Source organism: Oryx dammah, unplaced genomic scaffold (assembly GCF_014754425.2).
Source record: "Oryx dammah isolate SB20612 unplaced genomic scaffold, SCBI_Odam_1.1 HiC_scaffold_27, whole genome shotgun sequence".
NCBI lineage: Eukaryota > Metazoa > Chordata > Mammalia > Artiodactyla > Bovidae > Oryx > Oryx dammah.
In genome coordinates this window covers 110,481,742-110,501,537 of record NW_024070211.1, presented here as the reverse complement: position 1 = coordinate 110,501,537, position 19,796 = coordinate 110,481,742, and the positions used below count along the sequence as shown (strand labels likewise).

The 19,796-nt window shown below is 35.4% G+C and overlaps 1 protein-coding gene across 2 annotated transcripts in view; it reads left to right on the top strand.

The window, feature by feature from the left end:
* TLK1 (tousled like kinase 1) overlaps positions 1–19,796 on the top strand; it is a 176,062-nt gene that overhangs the window by 110,509 nt on the left and 45,757 nt on the right. Inside the window, exons 4-11 of one of the 2 annotated variants that reach the window (XM_040229325.1) lie at positions 1,138–1,213; positions 4,489–4,535; positions 6,426–6,521; positions 8,438–8,527; positions 9,545–9,637; positions 13,795–13,905; positions 14,211–14,347; positions 17,675–17,863. In XM_040229325.1, coding sequence (XP_040085259.1) covers positions 1,138–1,213; positions 4,489–4,535; positions 6,426–6,521; positions 8,438–8,527; positions 9,545–9,637; positions 13,795–13,905; positions 14,211–14,347; positions 17,675–17,863 — 839 coding nt within the window. The remainder of the gene's footprint in view (positions 1–1,137; positions 1,214–4,488; positions 4,536–6,425; positions 6,522–8,437; positions 8,528–9,544; positions 9,638–13,794; positions 13,906–14,210; positions 14,348–17,674; positions 17,864–19,796) is intronic. The other variant, XM_040229326.1, reaches the window with a different exon arrangement.

The following is a 19,796-nucleotide window of genomic DNA, read 5'->3' as shown; positions in this document are numbered from 1 at the left end:
AGGACTCCGTTGCCTTCAGAGAATTATTTTAGGTTGCCTGCTGTTTTCGTTCACTCAGGCACTCTGTGTCTGGCGTCAGGTGCATTTGCCAGGCTCCTAGGGTCTCAGGGCTCTGTGCCTTTGCCTCGTGCACGCTTGCCTTTAATTTCTCACCAAGCACAACATTCTGGCAGACTCCACTAGAATCGTTGTTTCAGCCTGACGAAAGCACTTGCTATCGGTTAAAAGAACAAACCTGTAATTTAAGAACGAGCCATCGTGTAGTACAGAGCTCTGCAAACTTTTTTTTTTTTTTAAAGGGCCGGATATTTTTAGGCTTTATGTGCCATACAGTTTCTGACAGAACTACTCAGCTCTGCTGTTGTGGTGTGAAGGGAATTATAGACAGTACGTAAATGAATGAGTGTGACTGTGTTCCAATAAAACCAAATTTATGAACACTAAAATTTGAATTTCTTACAATTTTCATATGATAAAATAGTCTTGTTTTGTTTTTATATTTTTCAGTCATTAAAAAATGTAGGAATTATACTCAGATTATGGACCTTGAGAAAAACAGGTGGCTAGCCAGATTTGGCCAGCTAACTGTTAGTTTGCAGACGCCTGATTTAGGGTATAATCTATGAATTTGCTGCTGTTGTTGGATAATTTTCAAGCATTTAGGTGATTTCAAGCATTTAGGGATTATATATGTTAGCATTTATGTTCTGCTCTTTTTTCCTTGCCCAAGTTTATAGAATATATGTTATATATATATACTTTTATAGAATATATGTTAATAGTAGAAAACTAATGGGAAAAACAAATGGTGTTTTGTTGTTACTGTGTGGAGGTTTTTTAAAAATTTGAAGGGCATCTTTTAAGGCTGATTACTCTCTGATTTCTCATCCACCTCAAGTCGCATTCTATAAATTTCAAGTAATACATACAATGCCTTCTACATTTCGAATTTTAAAAATTTATACAATAGCTTGGAAGTTTATCTTTTAAAGAAATTGTATGTAAGTAATTAGACATTCACATTGCATGAACACTATTTAGCAAAATTTCTTAATTAGAAAATAAAAATGACATTTATAGTGATTATAAAATTTTGTTTGTTGAAACTATAAAACTCTGTTAACTTGCTTTCTGTAGACACCAGAGAAGAAACAATCAGAATCATCCAGAGGAAGAAAAAGAAAAGCAGAAAACCAGAATGAAAGTAGTCAGGGTAAGTGAAGCAAAATCTTCCTTCATACCCAAAGAGGTGTTTGCAATTAATTATTCTGGTTTTTAATCAATTAATAATTTGTTTTAAAGTTTTCTGTTTTTGTGATTTATATAGACACTGTATAATATCTGCACTAATAATAGCTTAAATATACTTTGTGTAAAAAATATTATGAAATTGGAGTCTTTCTGTACCACAGGTAGTTTGCTTATGGTTACTCTTTTTAACATTTCCTTTATTTTTTTGAGAATTAGAAAGTGTCATGTCCAAAACTGATACACATTACCTTTATCACCTTTCTCTGTTCTCTCTTTATATGAAATATGGTGTTGAAATGACTTCTTGTTTTTGGATAAGAATTTTATATCTTGCTTTGAAACAAATACCTAAATTTATTCATCCTTTTTATTTAAAAAAAAAAAAGACTATATAAAAATGATTGAGGTACTTCATTTTAAAACATCGTCTTTTTGTTTCCATACCTTTTCTTCATCCTTTTTTGCTTTCTTTCCATATCCTTTCTTCATCTTTTCTTCTACATTTTATATTATAAACTAGTAAGGAAGTTACTTTCATTAGACTACAAAACTTCTTATAATGGAGAAGATAGCATTATCATTTAATTTGGTTTTTCAAGATTAAATACAGTAAATTGGACTCTTGAATGATATGTAATGGTGATTTTATGCATATATTACGTGTTTTGGAGCCATTTTCAGCTGTAAAGTCTAGAGCTGTGAACTCATGGCTTACTAGTATTTCCATGTGGCACTGGCATCAGCAAATACGCTTGCAGCAGCTGTCTTTGTGGAAAGGGGAAGTGGAATCACTCTAGCACCTTTCTCTAAGTTTGTGCTATTTTGTATTTCAGTCTGGCCTGAGGTCCTTTTTGATCTTAGTGTAGTTTCCTCATCTGTGGTTAGTGAACTTGGATTTATTTAGTTACATTAGTTATGATAGTTTTAACATTAAATTTTAAAGCTCACTTAAAAGCAGGTCCCAGTATAGTATGGGACTTCTGGGTTGGTTGAGCCAACCTATGTCTTTAGGAAGCCACATCATTTTCTCTGTGATCTGCCATCCACAGAATTGTCTGCTTTTTTCTTTTATGTTTTTAGGACTATGGCCATTTAAAATTGTATCTCCTCATTTCATCCTCCACACGTGTATTTGCTTTAGAGAGAGGCTGGTTTTCTATGTGCTTTTCTTTTTTTCCCTCTCTTTGACGTAGGCTTATTGAAGTTCATAGCAAACCTCTCCTGTCATCTTCTTGGTCAGAATTGGGTTGTGTGTCCATTCCAAAACGAATTATGTCCATGAGAGGTATTATTGCCCTTAAAATCAGGCCCGTCTCTGAAATTGAAAATGTGGTAACATTCCCCTTAGAAATATAGGCCTTGTGCAGAAAGCATGATACCTGAGCAAAACTGGATTTCTGATTAGAAGGAGGAGAGATCGGGAACTAGGAATGGAGGCCAGATAGGAAACAGCCTTGGACGAAAAGCTGTGACCAACCTAGACAGCATATTAAAAAGCAGACAATACAGACTAGGTCCATCTCATCAAAGCTATGGATGTGAGAGTTGGACTATAAAGAAAGCTGAGTGCCAAAGACTTGATGCTCTTGAACTGTGTTATTGGAGAAGACTCTTGAGAGTTCCTTGGACAGCAAAGAGATCCAACCAGTCCATCCTAAAGGAAGCCATTCCTGAATATTTATTGGAAGGATTGATGCTGAAGCTGAAACTCCAATACTTTGGCCACCTAATGTGAAGAACTGACTCATTAGAAAAGACCCTGATGCCGGGAAAGATTGAAGGCAGGAGGAGAAGGGGACGACAGGATGAGATGGTTGGATGGCATCATCGACTCAATGGACATTAGTTTGAGCAAGCTGAGGGAGTTGTTGATGGACAGGGAAGCCTGGTGTGCTGCATTCCATGGTGTCGCAAAGAGTGGATACGACTAAGCAACAGTTTGAACTGAACTGAAATTATATGGTCTATGCAGGGGAGGGAATGTTAACAGAATAAAATGTGGATTCAATCAGGGAAAAAGAACTGGGGAAATAGTTTCTGGTAGGCAACCAAAAAACATCTTTGTCTTCATTAAAAGATGGCACCACTTGAGAATCTGCAGGGAAGTTGTTATAGGCAGAAGGAAAATTCCTTTGGTATAGTCCTCTCTGACCTCTGAATAAACCTGTACAAAACTATTGTTGAATATTTCTAGGTTGTATTACTTCTTAGTTTTTTTTTTTTTTTTAATTCCCCCTACCTTGTTCCAGGAAGGAATGTGAGATTGTTGAACCTTTAAATGTATTATTTGTGCATCTTGGTAATGCCTGGCAAATAGTAATGTTTGTTGAATAAAATAAGTGAATGAATGTATATGTCAGTATTGAATCGATAAATGTTTACATTATCCAATGATTTTGACTCCATGCTGTCATTAATTTTTCTTTTGTAACTTGAAGAAATTATGTATTCAGTGTAATTCCAATGAAGGATGGATAACTCCCATCCAAAATGCTGTATTTCTTAGCTGCTTCTCAGTTTAGTATTTATAAAATTGATGAAAAAAATCATTTTATTTGCTTTTTGTTTTTTTTTTAAAGTCCATTTTGGAGCAGAACTTTTAATTAAAGAATAATTTTGACCACTTTACCAAAGTGGCCATGTAAGCACAATATTTTATATCTAGTTTATTTTTGAAAAAAGTCCTATTAATTTGAAAATACTTTTTAGAAAATCAAACATTTTACAAAATAGTGTTCATATTAAAGCATGTTATTGTCAGTTTGTTATGATTTGTGTTGACTGAGCTTTTTTATTATTTATAGATACAAATTGGTTTGTCACTTATACAGCTACCACTTGTCTTTTTTAATTGATATATTTTTCATTGATACACTTTTATGAAGTTAGTAACCGTGAAGCAATATGAATAATGTTGTTTTAAAAGCAGGCAGTCTTTTAATATGATTTATTTTTCTGATTTTCCCATAGTTGAGACTTTTAAAATTGACATGTATCTATTGGAATATCATTTGATATTTGGAATTGTGAAGTTGACATCTGACCCTCTGAGGAATCTTAGTATTCTTTTAATGCCCTTAGTATTCTTTTAATACCACCCAACTAGAATATCATATTCTTAACATTTTCGTGTGTATTAGGGGAATTAAGTTTGGCACATTCTCTTTTTCATATAATATGTGATAGATAGTCACGACTGACTTTAAATCTGTAAAATTTTTTACTTTTATATTTTAGGAAAAAGTATTGGGGGACGTGGCCACAAAATTAGCGACTATTTTGAAGTAAGTTCATTGAGGAATATCTTCAGTTCTTAATATAATTCTGCCATAGGCTGTTTGAACCACTGAGTCTGCTTTTGTTGATCTACTTGATTAAAGCAGAACTTAAGTACTATGTGATGTCCTGTCTTTCTAGGAACATTAAAGTTTACTTTTACTTTGGTATGGCACATCATAATTTTCAAAGGACTTTCTCCTGTATTTTCTTGTAATAGGCCAGGAGATGGTCAAAGCAGGTATTAGTATTCCTGTTTTAGGTGAAGAACCTGAGAACCAGAGATGTTAAAGTAGCCTTGTTGTTTGGTTATGCAGCTGTGTCTGACTCTTTTGTGACCCTGTGGACTGTAGCTCCCCAGGGCCCTCTGTCCATGGGATTTCCCAGGCAAGAGTACTAGATTGGGGTGCCATCTCCTTCTCCAGGGGGTCTTCCTGACCCAGGGATTAAACTCGAGTCTCCTGCACTGGCAGGTGTATTCTTTACCACTGAGCCACCTGGGAAGCCGCATAAAGTATCCTACCTAAGGGCAAATTTTAAATGGAAGAGCCTCTAGAATTCTTTGTACTGTCAGTCAAGCAACAGCTGAGGCCTGTGGATGGAGGTTAAATAATGCTAGAGATGTGAATCTAAAGAGTCCCTGAAAATAATAAACAGTGGTAAATTAAAATTTTTACCCAATCTGGAATGTTTCTTTACCTCTACACAGAAACACTTTTGCCTACCATTATATTATATTAATGTGATTAATTGTAAAATATTAATGTGATTAGTAAAATAATAGTTGAAAAATATTTATATTTACTTGAGAGAGAGCAGAATTTGCTGGTTGGGAGAAGGGCTGTATTTTTTATATGTATATATATAAATGCTGGGTTGAGAAGATCCCTCGCAGAAGGACATAGCAACCCACTCTAGTATTCTTGCCTGGAGAATCCCATGGAGAGAAGAGCTTGGTGGGCTCTTCTCCATGGAGTTGAATATGACTGAGTGACTAACACAGTCACTCTCTTTCACTCATATGTATACACACACACACACACACATATATATATCCTCCATTGTTTTTCTTTTTTGAGTTAATAGAATCTATGTTAAAACTTTTGCAGACTATAAAATACACCTAAAGCTCATTAGTTGCTGTCAGTCCCTTAGTGTTAATATCATTAAAAATCTTTGCCAAAGGTAGGGTCTGTTCAAATAAACACATCTCAGGTGTCTTGAATGCCTACTATGTGCTGAGCATTATGCTAGGCACTATAGATTAAAAATTTAGAGTAAGTTGTTTAGTTGTAGGAAGTTGTTTAATGAACACGCTAGGAAGTCTCCTTTTCTGCTGTTCATACCTAATACCCAGAGATGAAGCCATTAGCAGCAAATTGTTTTTGCCTTCCATTTTCGGTTCAGAAACATGAGACTTGAGAAAGCTATCGAACAGATTAGGTGGCTTCTCTTCATACATGGTTAAGTCATTTACTGTAATGCATGTAAGAAAGAATCAATTTTTATTAGACTTTGTGCTGTTAAGAAGGGACTTGGTCCAGTAGTTCTTTTATAGTGCTGTGAAGATTTGGATACTTAACAGATCTTGGGAATGACAGTTCTGTCTTAAGATAGTTGATTAACATCTACACATCTACTTGTAAAGAGATTAAAATTTCTTGGGATTAGAGCTCCTGCTGGCTTCACAGGCATAAGGGAACTGCTAAAATTTGAAGGAAAAATAAGACATGTACTTTGCTCTGGGGGAATTTGTCTTTGAGGCTGCCACAAAAATAATAAAATATATTTAAATTAATTCGTAATGCCATGTCTAAAACAACATCTTTCTAAACTTTTGTTTTATATGTGTGTGTATATATATATATATATATAGTGGTGTTTCCTTTTACCCTCAGTACCAAGGTGGAAATGGCTCAAGTCCAGTAAGAGGCATACCTCCTGCAATCCGTTCGCCTCAGAATTCACATTCACATTCCACTCCTTCTTCATCTGTAAGTTTCTCCATGTGTTTTTATGTCTCAGAGGTTATGTGTACTGACTGAATAATTTTTATAGTTTGTCTTTATTGAGGCCTTTTATATATATGTGCTTAGTCACTCAGTCGTGTCTGACTCTTTGCAACCCCATGGACTGTAGCTCACCAGGCTCCTCTGTCCATGGGGATTCTCCAGGCAACAATACTGGAGTGGGTTGCCGTGGCCTCCTCCAAGGGATCTTCCCAACTCAGGGATCAAATATATATATATATTAGCATTTACCTTTTTAAAAAAGTCTGTCATTCTGTTGAGGTGAGTTGAATTCTTTTCAATGATTTGATGCTGTTAGAACTTTATTTCTGAAAGTGAGTTTCTTAAAGATTTTCTGAGTTAATTATTTCCAGGAAGTAATGTTTCTATAAAAGAATGATAGGACTGGGAATTCCTTGGCAGTCCAGTGGTTAGGTCTCACCACTTTTTACTGCTGGGGCCCAAGTTCGATCATTGGTCAGGGATCTTATCAGTTAAATTTCTTAACCACTAAAATGGTAGCATAATTCCTTTCTGGGAATCCTTGAGAAAAGAGTAGGCAGCTGTCAGCCTTGGATAATGTAGTTTGGGGTAAGAAAAGGATCTTGGATCTAAAAATTCACTTAAAACTTTTTAGTTTGTTTCTGACATTTTTAAGATCCAGTTCTTTTATATGCATTGCTCTACATATTGGATTTTATTTACTGTTTTTTAACTTTCATTACGTGAAAGTTCATTGTATAACCAGAATAGCAGTGTTGGCTTTCAGTAATTTAAAGATGAATTAAGAATTTTTAAAAATTAGAGTATGTCATTTACTCAATTACACTGTTGTAACTTCCAGTGTTGCTTTCTAGTCCTTTCTGTAGATACATACTTTTTAATGTCTTACTCATTTTGTACCTTGGAGGACATCATATTGCCATATACCAAGTAGAGTATAAAACTCAAAAATAGCTTGGAATTGTAGTGATAGCATGGTACATGATGTAATCGACTGTTTTCAGTGAATGTATTTTAAAACTAGTGACTAGTTAAACCATGCAGCTTATCAGTAAATTGATTTTATGCCACACATGGGCATGCGTTAGGGCTTCCCTGACAACTCAGATGGTGAAAAATCCACCGCAGTGCAGGAGACTGATTTTGACCCCTGGGTTTGGAAGATCCCCTGGAGAAGGAATGGCTACCCTCTCCAGTATTCCTGCCTGGAGAATTCCATGGACAGAGGAGCCTGGCAAGCTAGAGTCCATGGCGTCGTGCAGAGCCAGACACGACTGAGCCACTAACGTAACAGCAACAGCAGGGGCGTGCATTGTTGTCCCTAGTGCTAGAAGAGTTCTGTTGGTACATTAAAGTCTTCCAGTTTTGCTTTTTGAACCATCATAAGCTGTTTCTGATTTTTTTTTTTTAATGATGTATTTGGCCTTGTTATATTTAACAGGTTGAAAGCATTCAGTTTTCTTTTATGGAACCAGACTGTAAACTCCTTGAGGGCAAGGCATATATATATATGTATAAAGTTTATTCATGTGACAGTTTTTGGATTAGTGTCTGAGACCAAGGCTCATACCTCTCTGTCTATTTTATCTATCTATCAGATGGCTGGTTGTCTCTTTTACTGGGCTTTGTAAGAGGGAGGTACTCAATAAATCCTTATTGAATAAACAATGATAAAAAGTTTTTAAAATTCAGTTAAGTTTTGAGTTATTATCCTAATAAACACTTAATATTTAGTTGTTGTTAAGCAGAAATCTATTTTTAATTCTTTTTTAAAAATTTATTCATTTTTTAATTGAAGGAAAATTGCTTTACAGAATTTTGTTGTTTTCTGGCAAACATCAAGAAGAATCTTGCTATTGTATTATTTTTGCTAATGTAAAATTTAATATTTTGTTAAGGTTCGACCGAATAGCCCTTCTCCTACTGCGTTAGCTTTTGGGGACCACCCTATTGTACAGCCAAAGCAGTTATCCTTTAAAATTACTCAGGTAAATAGTAATTGAGATTTCTTTGTATGACTTAGGGATAAAAAACCAGTGACCAGTTTGTGTACACAATTAAGATGTCTTCTCTTTTAGACATAATCATAAAGTAAAATTCGATATCAAGAAAGCTAACTACTGAATAACAACAAAAAAACAATTTGTAGAGAGTGAGAAGTTGAAACCCAGTTTACTGTCAATCTGTCCTTTGTTACACTGGTTAAATATATATTTTAAGCAAGTTAAATAACCAAGACAACCATAACATGTCAGTTCTGTTTACTGATTATTTTTTACCTTAACATCCAAGTACATATAATTGATACCTTCTTGAAGGTGTTATATTTGTTGTAAGTGGACGTTAAAGCAGTTTGTTGTACATGTCTGTATTTTTGTGTATCATATTTGCTACACAATTGAAAATTATTTGAAAATCAGACATCTTTTGCAATTACTTTGTTTTGTGAATTTTGAGTATTGGAGTTTTCATTTTAACTCTATATACATGTGACAGTTTTTGAATGAGTGTCTGAAACCAAGGATTGAAAAAATAGATCTTCTTGCTTGCCACCTTAATTGTGCAGTTTATTGCCATTACACTTTTCCTGTCAGGTCATGGCCAGACTCTTCTGAATGCATCAAAACTTTCTTTGGATAATCTTTAGACCCGGATTTACAAGTACCTTGCTTTGAGTCAGTGAACAGCTTGTGAATGTTTTTGCCCTGTTCAAAAATCAGCTAGAGTTGATATCATATAATAGTGATTATACTGAATTCTAATGAAGAACAAACTTATCAATATTCTAAAAAATGATTAACCTTTGAAAAAAAATTTTTTAAGTCTGTGTAGCACTTACATTTCTGAAGATAATAAAACTTAAAACTACACTAAGACCTTCTGGGATACCCTTTATATACACAAACTCCAATGCTATGAGTTTTAGAATCAGAATTAAATCTAATTTTATGTTTACATGCAGTGATATATATAATGGAATAATAAAATAGCTTTCTTTTATTTAGACTGATCTTACGATGCTGAAATTAGCAGCATTAGAAAGTAATAAAAACCAGGACCTGGAAAAGAAGGAAGGTCGTATAGATGACTTGCTCAGGGTAAGTAAGAAGTCATCATTGCCAATTATTTGGCAATAGTAAAACAGTTGAGAAAATAGTTAACATTTTAAAAAAATTTCTATTATTGGGAGAAATTAAGTCTTTTAGTGTTAAGGACATAATTGAAAATATCAACCATTTAAAGAAAAAACTTTTATTAGTTCTTTAAATGTGAACTGAAAAGCAATTGGAGAAATAGAAGTTTATAAAATTTTATTTTTACTTGATCAGCTATCCTAAGACAGATATCCATTTCATGTTGGTTTTAAAGTTACTTGATTTTGTTATAAAGCTTTTAATGGAAACTTCATAAAGAGACACATCAAAAAGTATGCCTAATATGTTAGTTAGTAAGGGATAAAGTAGTCGTTCTCACCCCTTGCTGCTCATTTGAATCACTGGATGGAAAATATGGGAGGTACTTTATAAAAGTAACAATGCTTATATACTCTACCCTAAGGAATTCTGATTATATTGGTGTGACATAGGGCTTGGACACTGGTAGTTTTAAAAGCTCCTACATGGTCCAGAGGCTAAGGACTCCATGCTCCCAGTGAAGGGGGCCCAGGTTTGATCCCTGGTCAGGGACCTAGACCACACATGCTGCACCTAGGATCCAGCTCAACCAAATAAATGAATTAAAGGGGAAAAATAAAAACCTTCTCCAAATGATTGTAATTTAGCTAACAGAACTGTTGGTATAGAAACTCAGTGAAACCATCATCTGTGATCATACCGTAATTACCGATACCTCTAAAACATCTAGTGTGCCTCTCCCGTTCCCATCCTATTTACATCCCTTTACCATTGATCACTGTTGTAAATTTTGTATCTATTTCTTATGCCTTTATGTTTCTTATAGTTATATATATCTTATACATTCTTAACAACATATTATTTCACTTTTTTTGAACTTTAAATTACAAAATTATACTGTATGCCCTGCTTGTTTTCACTAAACATTATACGTGGGATTGTCATGTTCATTTCACTGCTGTGTAGTAAGGCGTAAATGAATACACTGTAATTTATCTTTCCTGCTCTTGTTGAACATTTTATTTCTACTTTTTGCTAGTATGAACAGTTCTGCTAAGACACACTCTTGTACATGTCTTCTGTGGCACACATGGAGAATTTCTCTGTGGTATATGCTTACAAAGACATGGCTAGAGTATAGGGCATACATAGCTTAAACTCTACTCTTTAAAAGCAAATTTTTCCCAAGGTGGTTGGATCAGTTTACATTACACTAACTATAAGCAGGGAATAATCTTATTGCTCATTATCCTTGCCAAAGCTTATTAGAATCATATTTAATTGGGGGTTCCGTTTAATAGATATAACAAGGTAGTAGTTATTATGCATTCACTTTATTTTTTGAATATCTTGTAAAATATTTATTAACCGTTTGTATTTCTTCTGTGAAGTAAATGATCATTTTTTGGCTCATTTTTCTTAATGAGTTGCTGTCTTTTTCAAAATTGTATCAGTTTTTTTGTTGGCCGTATATATTGATTTTTCTCCCAGTGTGTAAATTGTCTTTTTTTTTCTTTGCACTATCTTTTGATTAGATCATTTAAAATTTATATGATTGCATGTCTCTTTTCTTATGGGTTTCCCTGGTGTCTCTGATTGTAAAGAATCTGCCCACAGTGCAGGAGACCTGGGTTCGATCCCTGGGTTGGAAAGATTCTCTGGAGAAGGACATGACAACCCACTCCAGTATTCTTGCCTGAAGAACCCCATGGACAGAGGAGCCTGACAGGCTACTGTCTATGGGGTTGCAAGGAGTCTGGCATGACTGAGCGATCTCTTTATTTATAGTTTGTACCAAATTATTATCAAAGGTATACCAAAATAATTCATTATTTTTGTCCCTAAGACCATAAAGATGTTCGTCTGTATCTTCTTTAAAAAAATTTTATTGTCTGCTTTTTCAATACAAGTTATAAATCTCACTGGAATTCATTTTGGGGTATGATGTGAAATAAGGTTTCATTTTAATTTCTTTCTATATAGAGAACCAGTTATCTAGACCATGTAGTTAAGGCTGCTCTTTACTGCCAGCTCCATCATACAATATCATTTTCATAAACAAATACATGTATTTGAGTGTTCTGTGTTAAGTACCATGTTCTCTTTGTGTATTCCTACACTGGTACTGCAGCATCTTTTTATCATTTAGCTGTTGTCTTTGGTTGTTAGTAACAGAGAACATAAACAACAGTCCTTTAAATAAAATATAGTATTACTTTTTGAGAGAAGAACAGAAAGGTGGGGGGTGTTCCAAGTCAGAGCTTGAGGGTGCAGTGTCTCCTGCCCACTGAGTTACTTGCCCCACACTAAATCCAGTTGGGGTGGAGACCGGTCCTTCCATAGCAGGCCCAGAAGGAAATGGTGCTGAGATAACCCATGGAACACAGTGCCCCTCACTAATATATCTGAGATAGGTTTTTCTGTTCTCTGCAAACTGCTCACCTCTGAGGGGACGAGGAACCAAGTGTTTCCCTGAGCCCCAAGCTAGTGATGGAGGCTAGGCAGAACCCTGCAGTGTGGCCCTGGTGCCACACTAACCATTCATCCCAGATGTGACTGAGGAGGGCCTGGAGACTGTTCATCTATCTAGACAGCAATGTCTGCACATGTGCAGTTGGGCTGTTGCCACCCTGGACAAAGCCTAAGAGGCCATAGGCCTTTGAATGGAAGATGGTACGTTTTGTGAACATGAAATTTTATTGGCCCTGCTTTATTTCCAGCCATGCAGAGCTTTGCTAGCAAGTAGAGACGACTGAGCTATGCAGGCCATAGGCATCTGGATAGGTTTCCATAAACAACAGTACTTTAAATGAAATACAATATTATTTTTTAAGAGAAGAACAGAAGGAGGTAGCCCAGGTGTCATATGGAATCTTGTCTCCCTCAGTTTTTCTGCTGCCTCCCCTTAGTACATGGCCTTCATCTTGAAGATTATATCAAGGTACAAAATATTTATCAGAGTCACAGTTATGGTGTCTGTGTTCTTAAGCAGAAGAGAAAGGAAATTAAAAATAGAACAGTTTTCTGCATAGTGTTCTTGAGTATTCCATTGAACAACTTCTGCTTACATTTCACTGACCATCATTAGCCACAAGGAGATGGGAAATACACTAGCTAGTGTTAGATTTTCAAGTCACACATATACAATTTGTCGGGTTTCTGTTCAACTTGAAGATAATGATAAGGGTCTGATGCTAAATTTCATGTATGTTCCTCTGAAACTATTTTATTTTACCCTTTTCCTTGGAAAACAGCTTTTTGTTAGATACGTACTTTTAGATTGGCAGCCATATTTTTCTCCCAGCATTTTTTTATTATACTGCTCTCTTTTGGCTTATACTGTGATTGGCATAGACCTACGGTTTTCAAAGAATGATCCCCAGACCAGAAGCATCAACCTTACTAGCAGACTTATTAGAAATAAAGTTTCAGACTCTACTCCAGAGCTACTTATTCAGAAACTGGGAATGTATTCCGGTAATCTGTGTTCCAACCAGCTCTCCAGGTTATTTCCTGGTGACTGTACTAGACTAATCAGACTCATCTTCTGAGCTTAGAAAGAGGGACTAGCATATGACTGCCTATAGAGTTAACAAAATTTGTATTCATGTGGCCAAGAAAGGCGGTGAGAACAGTTAGCTATTGGATAGGCATCTGCAGTGTTACCCACGTGTTGAATGGAGATGTTTTATTACAAAAGATGAAGGAGAACTCACATTCATTTTGAAGTGTTAGTCACTTTGTATTTCAGTTATTTCAAATGAGATAGAATGCTGTTGCTCTGTTTTAGAAATAAGATAACAGAGCAGACGTTTAAGACAACTTTAGAAATAAGTTTCAGATAATTTATTTAACTTAGCCCAGATTATATAACCTAGAGTGTAGATTTGAACCTGTGGAGTATGAATACATAGTCCATGTACTTTTCACTATACAACTAAGCAGCGTTTAACAGTGTTGTTGTTCTCAAGGTAAGTGTTTTAACATTTTTTTTAGTATCACATTCAAATACTTAATCTTATTAATCCTTCTTTTTATGAAATTTTTCAAAATGTATGAATAGTCTTAAATGTCTCGTATACACAATTCTAGACCTTTTTCATTATCTACTTATATTGTAGGCTAATTGTGATCTCAGACGGCAGATAGATGAGCAACAAAAGCTACTTGAAAAATACAAAGAGCGATTAAATAAGTGCATATCAATGAGCAAGAAACTGCTTATTGAAAAGGTAAGTTCCCTGGCAGTCCAGTGATTAAGACTTCACCTTCCATTGCAGGAGTGTGGGTTCGATCCCTAGTTGAGAAGCTACAGTCCTCACATACCCCACATGCCTCACATACCCAACGTGCCTGGTGGTCAAAAACCAAAACGTAAAACAGAAACAGTATTGTAACAAATTCAGTAAAGGCTTAAAAAAAGTCCACATCAAAAAAAAAAGTTCAATAGGTTTTCCCTCTCCTTTCACTAGTCCTATGTTTTTAAAGTTTAAATTAATAAAGTTGAATGATGATTTTTTTTTTCCCTTTTTTTCAGAGTACACAAGAAAAACTGTCAAGCCGAGAGAAGAGTATGCAAGACAGATTACGCCTTGGGCATTTCACAACAGTTAGACATGGTGCTTCATTTACTGAACAATGGACAGATGGTTTTGCATTTCAGAATCTTGTAAAGTTAGTCACTCTTACATTTTAAAAGATTTAGTATTCCTTTGGGTGTTTGTTATTTTCAAAGATTATAGATTTGGAATTATGCTCTATATCTACTCCTCACTACTCTTTGAAATCATAGAACTTAATACATTTGAAAGGAACATAAAAGAGGCATTACAGTTTTAGCTTTAGCAAACTTCTTGATTAGTTAGCATTCATCTGTATAGTATGATGTATTATTTTAAATATGACTTTCCAAAACATAAACTGACCTAGCTTTTATAGGTTAGTTGAGAGGGAAATTGTTAAAAATTTTAACTTTAATTGCAAGATTTGTATCTGTATATCTTGGGGGTTTTCTGCTTAGTTTTCTGTTTTTTCCTCCCCTCTCCCATTCCTCGGTCCTTCCTTCAGCATTTGTCTGCTCATTATTCTTGTGGGAAAGACAGACACATTTTCTCTGCAGTGCCAGACATAATAACTCAAAAGTCAGTTGAACTGAACATGTGGCTTTAGGACTTCTGAGGTAAACTTTAAAATGGAGAAATCCATTTTCTCAGGTTGGTGGTAGGAAAGTGTAGGTTGACTATTTCTGTGTTAAGGAGCCAGGATCAATTGCTGCCTCCACCCCGAAACCTGCAAAGCAAGAGTAGTGCCAGCATTTAAATTGGCTTTCCCAGAGTCAGTCCAGTTAAATGGAGAATGTAGGCAAAGCTTTATTTCACATAGTTTCACATAAACATTGCTGTTTCAAACGTTGGTTCCCAGGACTTAAGTATAGAATGGTCTTGTATCTATCTTGGTTGATTTACCCAGCTTCTGTTCAACACAACTGTTTCTGGGTGTTAGGTATTAGACAGTGTCTTTGTGATGGTAGGAAGTTTGGATTTTAATTCTGTTGATAAAAGGGAGCTGTTAAAGTTTTATATAGTGTGTGTAGTCAAATTTGAGTTTTTGAAAGATAACTGACAGTAATGTGGGAATAATACTGAAAAGAATATAAATTGTTGACAATTTAGATGGAGAAGGATCCAAATGAAAGGTGATTAGGCTTGAGCTAAAATATTAACAGTAGAAGTAGAAAGTAAGAGAGTTGAGATACAACTTAAAAATTTTGTGTTTTTCTGAGCTGCTAAACTCAGATCTACAGTTGTCCTGGTAATGAATAAAAGAAGGTTGCATAGTATAACGTTAAATATAAACTAAAATACAAACTCTGCCAGTTGTTAAAATTTCTCCATTAAGCTGTCAAAGAGTAAAATTGGAGCTCATGGGTTGGTGAATGTGTGGAGATCTGGGAAGGTTATTGGCTCAGAGCATGGAAGCTCCATGTCTCTTCCCCCATACCTCATCCTGTGCAGCTCTTCCATCTGGCTGTTGCTGCTGCTGCTAAGTTGCTCCACTCGTGTCCGACTCTGTGCGACCCCATAGACGGCAGCCCACCAGGCTCCTCCGTTCCTGGGACTCTCCAGGCAAGAACACTGGAGTGGGTTGCCATTTCCCTCTCCAGTGCATGAAAGTAAAAGTGAAGTCGCTCAGTGGTGTCTGACTCTTAGCGACCCCATGGACTGCAGCCTACCGGGCTCCTCCGTCCATGGGATTTTTTGGCAAGAGTACTGGAGCTGTTTCTGAGCTATATCCTTTTATAATAAAGCAATAACCCAGTTTTAAGAAATTACTTGTATTTTTTTCTAACTAATAAGCCTTTACTGAGGACCTACTGTAACAACATGCATATTTAATATCAAACAGTTAATCAGTGTATATTTTTTAAGCTGTGATATAACCCAAAATAGTTGGAAGATAAGAGAAATAAAAATTAGTAATATTAAATTAATAATCTTTAAACTGTATGGTCATTACTGAATAATCAGTCACTATTTGTGTGTGTGTGTGTGTGTATCCATTAGAGTAATTCTTTCATTATTTCAGTAGGATTATTGCTGCTTATTTCTATTAATCTTGATTGTACTCTAAACTAGCTTTAAAATTAATTTTTTAAATAAACTGAAATTATTCCTACTTCCAGTAGAAAACTGGATTAAAGTCATATTCTAACCTTGCTCTTCTTGAGACTTTTCTCCAGCATTTTGCTCTTTTACTTGGGTGCTCCTTCATTCCTTCCCTTTCATGTTCTGCACAGCCTGACTGGGATCATGGGACTCTGAAACATGTGTAAAACAAGTCTTTGTTGGTAGAGTGGAAGTTCTCTAGTCCTGGTCTGAATAGGGGTGAAGGAGTGAGGAATTGAAATATTTGACTTGTTCTAAATCTGAGTACCATCACCATGGAGGTTATGTGTGTGTGGGTTTTTTTTTTTTTTTTTTCACATTAAAAGAGTTATACACTGTGACAAAGTGGGATTTATTCCTGGTTTGAGAATGGGTCAGCAGACAAAAATTAATCTGTGTGATATGTCACCTAATACAATGAAGGAAAACAACCAAAATCATCTCAATTGATGCAATAAAAGAATTAGACAAAATTCTACATCCTGTCACAATCACCATTTAGTTTTTAAAAATTTTTTTCCTAGTGTGGTGAGGTGACCTAAGAGGGAAGATAATTATATTAGAACAGGCTTGATATGTTGTATGAGAGGATGGTTTTTAAAAGCTTCAATTGGAAACAGTAATATTTTTAGTTAAATTAGTGCCCGTTTTTCAATGCCATCTAAATTTTTCTTGGTATTTTCTCTTTTTAAAGTGTCAAAATTTCTTCTTTCTTCCTAAATTTCTAAGGTCAGTTTTTGTTTCATTTCAGTATACCACTTCCCTTCCCTGAAATTTAACAGAGATACATTTAGAAAATAACACTTTATTAATAAATTCACATTTGTCTTTTATAAGTTTTTCTTTAAACAGTGCTGAGATGAATGTATAAAACCTACTCCTTAATTCTTTTATTTGTTTTTTTAAATAGCTGATTTATTTTATTCAGGAAATATTTATTGAATGCCTAGCATGTGCCAGTCACTATGCTGGGCACTTAGGGTACATTTAGGGTATAAAATAATTGTCTCTCTTCTCATGGAGTGATTTAGTCTAACCAGACATATTGAGATCAAGTGTCCATAGATATATATGTTAGAAAAGAGAAGATGAGGTACTGTGAAGTTATATGTGGCAACACATCTTTCTCATCCAGGGGGTTTAGGGAAGACCTCATTTTAAAATGTGTGTTTCCAGTGAGAAAAGGACGGTGAGAAGGTGTTGGTTCACAAGAGTGGGACCATAATGTTACATGTTTATGTTATGTGATTTTTTTCATGTTTACTAATTTATTTTCATGTTTTAAATGTGAAAAGTAAAGGAAGGGTAATTTTTTTCCACATTTATTTTTATGTAGGCAACAAGAATGGGTGAATCAGCAAAGGGAAGATATTGAAAGGCAAAGGAAACTTCTAGCCAAACGCAAACCTCCCACAGCTAATAATTCTCAGGCACCCTCTACCAATTCTGAATCAAAACAAAGGAAAAACAAAGCAGTCAATGGAGCAGAAAATGATCCCTTCGTTAGACCAAATTTACCACAACTGTAAGTTTGCATTTTTCATTTCCTTTTTTTAAAGTGTTGCCAGTGAGCATGAATGTTAGCTGTGGGTGTTAATAATAATTAAATAGTAAAAACCATCATGGCCAGGAAGGGAAACAGTATTGTAAAAATTTACTTCTAAATGAATAATAAGCCTCCAAATCTGAATTCTACCTAAGTGGAGATTTACTAATTCTATTTTAAAATGGAGACTTGGGTAGCTAAGAGGAAGCTGGAGTTCACTTTTTCTTCTATGTCTGTGAATGATAGTAGAGTCACTTATCAGTTTTGATTATTCTAGTTCAGTATTAATCTTAATGTTCCTTTTTCTGAGAAAATGTTAGCTTAAGTAGTACAACTGTCATATTTTTGTCAACCTATGAAAGCAGCATATTCAGAGGTTATAGATATTGTTTTCCCCTTTCTGCTTTGGTTTCTAGGTTTTCTGCTTTAATGGTGAACTACTTTTTATAATTCAGAAGTTAGAGACATTTAAAAAATAGTTATATGCTTATCATAGGAAATTTGAAAAATATGAAAGAACAGTAAAACAGTAAAGACCATGATCCTATCTCACAGAGAACAGTTCAGTCACTCAGTCGTGTCCAACTCCTTGCGTTCCCATGAACCACAGCACGCCAGGCCTCCCTGTCCATCACCAACTCACAGAGTCCACCTAAACCCATGTCCATCGAGTCGGTGATGCCATCCAACCATCTCATCCTCTGTCGTCCCCTTCTCCTCCTGCCTTCAATCTTTCCCAGCATCAGGGTCTTTTCAAATGAGTCAGCTGTTCGCATCAGGTGGCCAAAATATTGGAGTTTCAGCTTCAGCATCAGTCCTTCCAATGAATACCCAGGACTGATCTCCTTTAGGATGGACTGGTTGGATCTCCTTGCAGTCCAAGGGACTCTCAAGAGTCTTCTCCAACACAGTTCAGAAGCATTAATTATTTGCCGCTCAGCTTTCTTTATAGTCCAACTCTCACATCCATACATGACCACTGGAGAAAACGCCATTGTTACAATTTCTGTATATAGATGCAACCTAATTTATATAGTTTTTCTGTTTTATAAGACCTTATATAAGTTTATGTGAGTGGAAAATACACACACACACCCTCTCCTTTATGTTTTAATATGCTTCTCCTTTGTTGAAAGATACTGTTTCATCTGTGCTTTGAAGCCCATCCCCTGCCACGTCAGGGACCTCTTCTGTTGAAACCTCCTTTATCGTATATCTTCACCCTTTTGCTGTCCACTGGTTCCTTGCTTTTAGGAAACAAAAGAAAAAACTCTCCATCAATTAGAAATCTCTCCAGTCTCCATATGTCATCTTTATAACTAGGTTTCCTGAAAGACTTTCCTTTGCTTATAGTCTCTGCTACCTTGCTTTCCATTCTCTCTTTGCTTGACTGAAATTGTTCTTTTAAAGATTATGTCCTTGATGCTAAATGCCACAGACATTTGAGTCTTTAACTTGGCGACCGTGGATATTGTTGACTACTTATTTTTTTCTGAAAAGACACTTTCTTGCCATAGTTTTTGATAACCTTTTTTTCTGATTTCCATCTTAGCTTAATCTGGTACATCTTTTAAGTCTCTTCTGTGGACATCATTTACATTGTCAGTTTGTAAAGCATAGGATTTTTAAGGCTCTGTCCTGGGCCATCTTACCACTTACTATCTTACCACTGTGTATTCTCCACGAGTATTAGCTACTCCTAGGGTTTCAGTTGCCCTGTTTATACTACTGACATCCAAACTTCTGTCGCCAGCCCACTTTTCTCTCTTGAGTGTCAGATGTTTGTATCTCAGTCTTGAATGTCATATCCTTGCTTAATTGATATTGGTACTTAAATGCCTCACAAGTGCCTCTAATGGCAGCCTATTCAAAACTGTATTTACTAAACACACAAAATAAAAATGGTATTTAT